Raw genomic sequence first — 7,115 nt, forward strand, 5'->3', positions numbered from 1 at the left:
ATGGTATTCGATAGTACTCTGACAGTTTCGGATTTACCACATACTGTGACCTGTTTTGGCTAATAAGAGGCGTTCCGTGACGCAAGGCAGCAGCGCTCTGATATATGATTAGCGAGCCTGCAAGCGCTCAAGTCATCTGATGTTAGTTAATGAGTATGACTAGCTCTCAGTTTCTGCACTAAGTCCACAGTCCTGATCTTCATCCTCCGCAATGGAGGATCGAACCATTAGGTTCTGCAAAGGGAGAATCTAAGGAGGTGCTAGCAGTGCTGGAAGCTCTCACAAGCAGAACTACAACAATATTTTTTTCCGGCAAGATTAACGACATTCAGAAGTAAATTCTGCCTTGTCAACGCTGGTCATCTTAGGAGCTACATCATGATTCTGTGAATTTACTACAGATCTTGTTAGACTGACAACTTGTATGAACACAGTGATGAGTGTCAGCCCTTCATCACTGTGAGGAAATGCCAGGAATCACCACCGCCACCTCAGCGACGCCAGCCACCGCCACCTCAGCGACGCCAGCCACCGCCACCTCAGCGACGCCAGCCACCGCCACCTCAGCGACGCCAGCCACCGCCACCTCAGCGACGCCAGCCACCGCCACCTCAGCGACGCCAGCCACCGCCACCTCAGCGACGCCAGCCACCGCCACCTCAGCGACGCCAGCCACCGCCACCTCAGCGACGCCAGCCACCGCCACCTCAGCGACGCCAGCCACCGCCACCTCAGCGACGCCAGCCACCGCCACCTCAGCGACGCCAGCCACCGCCACCTCAGCGACGCCAGCCACCGCCACCTCAGCGACGCCAGCCACCGCCACCTCAGCGACGCCAGCCACCGCCACCTCAGCGACGCCAGCCACCGCCACCTCAGCGACGCCAGCCACCGCCACCTCAGCGACGCCAGCCACCGCCACCTCAGCGACGCCAGCCACCGCCACCTCAGCGACGCCAGCCACCGCCACCTCAGCGACGCCAGCCACCGCCACCTCAGCGACGCCAGCCACCGCCACCTCAGCGACGCCAGCCACCGCCACCTCAGCGACGCCAGCCACCGCCACCTCAGCGACGCCAGCCACCGCCACCTCAGCGACGCCAGCCACCGCCACCTCAGCGACGCCAGCCACCGCCACCTCAGCGACGCCAGCCACCGCCACCTCAGCGACGCCAGCCACCGCCACCTCAGCGACGCCAGCCACCGCCACCTCAGCGACGCCAGCCACCACCACCTCAGCGACGCCAGCCACCGCCACCTCAGCGACGCCAGCCACCGCCACCTCAGCGACGCCAGCCACCGCCACCTCAGCGACGCCAGCCACCACCACCTCAGCGACGCCAGCCACCACCACCTCAGCGACGCCAGCCACCGCCACCTCAGCGACGCCAGCCACCGCCACCTCAGCGACGCCAGCCACCACCACCTCAGCGACGCCAGCCACCACCACCTATGTGACGCCAGCCACCACCACCTCAGCGACGCCAGCCACCGCCACCACCTCAGCGACGCCAGCCACCGCCACCTCAGCGACGCCAGCCACCACCACCTCAGCGACGCCAGCCACCACCACCTCAGCGACGCCAGCCACCACCACCACAGCGACGCCAGCCACCACCACCTCAGCGACGCCAGCCACCGCCACCACAGCGACGCCAGCCACCACCACCTCAGCGACGCCAGCCACCACCACCTCAGCGACGCCAGCCACCACCACCTCAGCGACGCCAGCCACCGCCACCACAGCGACGCCAGCCACCACCACCACAGCGACGCCAGCCACCAAAGAAGGTAGAGAGCAAGCAGCCTGTCACGCTCAGTATGGGTGCCGGATTCAAGGTCAGGTGAGGGTCAGCCAGGCCTGGTCTCGACACCATGTCATCCGGCAGCCGTGCTTGCCAACTTCCAGGTCGCCCCCCCCCCACACACAACCCCCCCGGGCTGGCCTGGCCTCGCCGCCCCCACAACCCTCCGGACTAGTCCCGCAGCCCCCACAACCCTCCGGGCTAGTCCCGCAGCCCCCACAACCCTCAGGGCTAGTCCCGCAGCTCCCACAACCCTGCGGGCTAGTCCCGCAGCCCCCACAACCCTCAGGGCTAGTGCCGCAGCCCCCACAACCCTCAGGGCTAGTGCCGCAGCCCCCACAACCCTCAGGGCTAGTCCCGCAGCCCCCACAATCCTGCGGGCTAGTCCCGCAGCCCCCACAATCCTGCGGGCTAGTCCCGCAGCCCCCACAACCCTGCGGGCTAGTCCCGCAGCCCCCACAACCCTCAGGGCTAGTGCCGCAGCCCCCCACAACCCTCAGGGCTAGTCCCGCAGCCCCCACAACCCTGCGGGCTAGTCCCGCAGCCCCCACAACCCTCAGGGCTAGTCCCGCAGCCCCCACAACCCTCAGGGCTAGTCCCGCAGCCCCCACAACCCTCAGGGCTAGTGCCGCAGCCCCCACAACCCTGCGGGCTAGTCCCGCAGCCCCCACAACCCTGCGGGCTAGTCCCGCAGCCCCCACAACCCTCAGGGCTAGTCCCGCAGCCCCCACAACCCTGCGGGCTAGTCCCGCAGCCCCCACAACCCTCAGGGCTAGTGCCGCAGCCCCCACAACCCTCAGGGCTAGTCCCGCAGCCCCCCACAACCCTCAGGGCTAGTCCCGCAGCCCCCACAACCCTCAGGGCTAGTCCCGCAGCCCCCACAACCCTCAGGGCTAGTCCCGCAGCCCCCACAACCCTCAGGGCTAGTCCCGCAGCCCCCACAACCCTCAGGGCTAGTCCCGCAGCCCCCACAACCCTCAGGGCTAGTCCCGCAGCCCCCACAACCCTCAGGGCTAGTCCCGCAGCCCCCACAACCCTCAGGGCTAGTGCCGCAGCCCCCACAACCCTCCGGGCTAGTCCCGCAGCCCCCACAACCCTCAGGGCTAGTCCCGCAGCCCCCCAAGCCGGGCTAGTCTAGCACCCGCCGTCCTATATATTCAAAGGGCAAGTGCAAGAAACCACACCAACGTTCCCCGGGGCAGCTGAACGTGGAACAATTGAGTGGTGGGCCACCTGGAGCCATCTGAGGTAATTATGTTCAATTCCCCACCCCCGGCGGGGTGGTCAACGACGCTCAGATTTGGCACTGGTCATCCTGGTAGTGAAGGACTGCCCTCTCCCCTGCCTGCTGGAGGCCCAGCTGGCCTTAAAGACGACATCCCACGCTTTCTACCACCTGCCTCGCCCCACACCACACCACCACCTGCCTCGCCCCACACCACCACCACCTGCCCCACACCACACCACCACCTGCCTCGCCCCACACCACACCACCACCTGCCTCGCCCCACACCACACCACCACCTGCCTCGCCCCACACCACACCACCACCTGCCTCGCCCCACACCACCACCACCTGCCCCACACCACACCACCACCTGCCTCGCCCCCACACCACACCACCACCTGCCTCGCCCCACACCACACCACCACCTGCCTCGCCCCACACCACACCACCACCTGCCTCGCCCCACACCACATCACCACCTGCCTCGCCCCACACCACACCACCACCTGCCTCGCCCCACACCACACCACCACCTGCCTCGCCCCACACCACACCACCACCTGCCTCGCCCCACACCACACCACCACCTGCCTCGCCCCACACCACACCACCACCTGCCTCGCCCCACACCACACCACCACCTGCCTCGCCCCACACCACCACCTGCCTGACCAGTAACAAGGTCGCTACTAACACTGGCGGAGTCGTGTTAACATACACCATACACGGTAAGTCATGACCGCAGCAGTTAATAATCCTGCTAGCATCATGCTCATGATGCTCAGGACATCATCGTGGCAGAGTTAATTTGGTCGTGGTTATCACATTTGCTTCATAGTGTAATTACAAGTATTATTAAAATACCGCGTGTGGCTCGCAGTTTACTGGCTAACTGTTGTAATGTCCCTCGTGTTGCGTTAAAGACCTTTTATAAATGGACGACCCAAAGTAATCCCTCTCTGTTAGTGTGTGTTTACCTGCTACTGATGTTCACTTGTGGAAGACTTCTTGGTCCGTGAGGCTGTTTGTCTCTGTGGCCTCCAAGTTGACACAGCGATCACAACCCGGATAATTTAGTCGCTCCCGCAGGAACTATAGTTACCTCACTGTTCCTTCCGTGTTCCATTTATTGGTAGTGTGCTCCGCGTTGACGGCAGCTCTATACTTCAATGGCTTCATTTTACACTTCCGATCATCATCTAACTCTCAGGTAAATATGTAGCTCACTGGTCTCCTCGCTAAAGAGTACAGTACAAGAGGACACTGATGACCCCGGTAACACAGAATTATCCTGGCAAGATTCCCAGATAAATTGTTGTTGACAGCCGGGTGTGTTACCTGCCCCAAGGAGGCTCCAGTACGTACTCAGGCGCCACACTCTCAATGTCACTATCACTTACACGACTTTACAAGTGTGTGTTGACCCGCGACCCGTAAATTGTCATGCAAAGTAATTATATCTTAGTAACAAGTCAACTTCGACTCTGATCAGTGACATGAATACATTACACTATATATACATACAGTACAAATACCTCGACACAAAACGCGACATACACACATCTAAGATTTGATGACGAATTTAGGGATGTGTTCATGACAGCCACTAAGCTTTACCCTCGACTTCCAGCACGGAAGCTAATGGCTCCGTGCTGGAATGGTGTGCTGCCTACACCTTCTCTAGGTATACCCCGGCAGATGTCAGCAGAGACGGTGTAGTCCTTGGAGGTGTGCATGTGTGGGCGGGTGAAGGCAGCCAGCCAGGGCCCTACACGTCTGGTCACCCCCGTCTCCAGCAGCTGTGTAGGGCAAGTTATGCCCACCGGATATTAAACTGGCTTTTGTTAGTCAACTTTACGACTGGGTTATAAGGAGGGCGGGTCACGCAACATGGCGTCCCACAGCCTTCACGCGGAAGTCACCCTCGCCAACAATGTATCAACACCCCCAACACCATCTCGCTATCCTCGCACAGATAATCAACGGCTATTACATTAAATGTTTCATGCTGTACTTGGCATGTTTCTCAACATCCGGGCATGCATACATACATACAACTAGGAAGGAGAACACGCTGGACCTCATTTTCACCAATAATGATGAATTGATCGGGAACATAATGATTACAAATACCTGTTACTCAGATCACAACTGAATTGAAGTTGTGACAACCATGGGTAATAGACCTTCAAAACTAGTCCCGATTCCCGTTGGAGGAGATTTCAGCAAATTCAACTTCAATAATAAACAGATAAACTGGGAGCAAATAAACCAGGACTTCACAGAAATAAACTGGGAAGAACAGCTAGAAAATGCAAACCTGAACCAGTGCCTGGAAAAAAATAAGCTCAGTAGCACTAGAAATATGTTCAAACCGCATACCCCTAAGAAAAAAAGAGGAAGAGATGCAGATTGGAACGGGAACGTCGTTCCCTATATAGGCGAAGAAAACGAATCGCGGAACAACTTGAGAGTCGCACCCTATCTCAAGAACGGCGAAGAAGGTTAGGTAGAGAAATAGAAACAATTGAACTAAAGCTATAAGAATCATACAAAACCCTGGAGAGGCAAAGAGAGCAAAAGGCCATTAATGAAATAGAGAAATCAGAAATATTTTTTCTCCTATGCAAAATCAAGATAAAAAACCACATCTAGTATCGGGCCCCTGCGAAAGGGAGATGAAACTTTCACCGACGACAACAAAGAAATGAGCGAGTTACTGAGGAAGCAGTACGACTCTGTTTTCAGCGAGCCACTAAAACTAAAGATTGATAACCCAAAAGAATTTTTCATGGATATGATACCAACATTAAATCATATATCAGACGTTGCCCTATCCCCACTGGATTCTGAAGAAGCCATTGACAGTATGCCTATGCACTCTGCACCAGGCCCGGATTCTTGGAACTCCATATTCATCAAGAACTGTAAAAAAACACTATCGCAGGCCCTTCACATTCTGTGGAGACAAAGCCTAGATACTGGCGTTATCCCTGACATTAAAAACAGCAGAGATAGCACCGCTCCATAAAGGAGGAAATAAGGCAGAGGTAAAATATAAAGATCGATAGCACTAACATAGCACATCATAAAAACCTTCGAGAGAGTGCCAAGAAGTAAGATCACAAAATACATGGAATCACAGCATCTCCATAACCCCGGACAACATGGTTTCAGAACAGGGCGCTCTTGCCTGTCACAGTTGCTGGACCACTATGGCATGGCATTAGATGCCATGGAAGACGAACAAAACGCTGATGTAATTTACACAGATTTCGTAGAAGCTTTGACAAATGTGACCATGGTGTTATTGCCAGACCGTCCTCCAAAAATGGGGAGGTAAATGTAACAGCCCCATAAGTGCAATTATGTAATACATATGAATCAAGAATTGTACTTATTTACACTTAGTATTAAATTGTACTGTCAATTATATTGTGAATATTCGAGTTTACCTGAAAAGCTAAATAGAAAACCACGATCTAACCTAACCGTCTTAGTTTTTGAAGATAAGCATTTTATTGCTTCTTAATTACAATTACTACTTAACGTACTATTGATATTACAGTTTTATAAAACAAAACACTAAAATATTTAAATAAATTGTAAAGTAACTCAGGATATTTTCAAATTTTGTACAAAATCTCTATTGTTTAATAAAATTTAAAAAGAAATTCCTGATATTTAAAACTTGTGTATAGCAAACTGAACTTTAAAACTTCATCCTAAAATTCTGAGTGTCTGAACAGAAAACGAGAAGAATTAAATGGGGAGGTAAATGTAACAGTCCCATAAGTGCAATTATGTACTATGTATTTCAGCCAGGAAATGTACATATTACACTTAGTATTAAAACGTACTATCAATTCGGAGGATGGGTTGGTTATTGCACATAAAATGCGCTCAAAAGGAATTACCGGAAAAATAGGCAGATGGATCTACAATTTCCTGACTAATAGAGCCCAATGTGTAATAGTCAATAAAATAAAATCCGGTCCATCAACCGTAAAGAGCACAGTCCCCCAGGGACTGTGCTTGCTCCAGTACTTTTTCTCATCCTCATATCGGACATAGACATGGAC

General features: G+C 54.8%; 1 protein-coding gene across 1 annotated transcript in view; it reads left to right on the plus strand.

Annotated features, from left to right (window-relative positions):
* Positions 1–1,458, plus strand: part of LOC138354548 (uncharacterized) — a 28,542-nt gene extending 27,084 nt beyond the window's left edge. The window contains exon 5 of the mRNA XM_069308910.1: positions 412–1,458. Within this exon, the coding sequence (XP_069165011.1) occupies positions 412–1,458 (1,047 nt within the window). The remainder of the gene's footprint in view (positions 1–411) is intronic.
* Positions 1,459–7,115: the final 5,657 nt, after the last annotated feature.

Source organism: Procambarus clarkii, chromosome 63 (genome assembly GCF_040958095.1).
Source record: "Procambarus clarkii isolate CNS0578487 chromosome 63, FALCON_Pclarkii_2.0, whole genome shotgun sequence".
NCBI classification, from domain to species: Eukaryota; Metazoa; Arthropoda; class Malacostraca; order Decapoda; family Cambaridae; genus Procambarus; species Procambarus clarkii.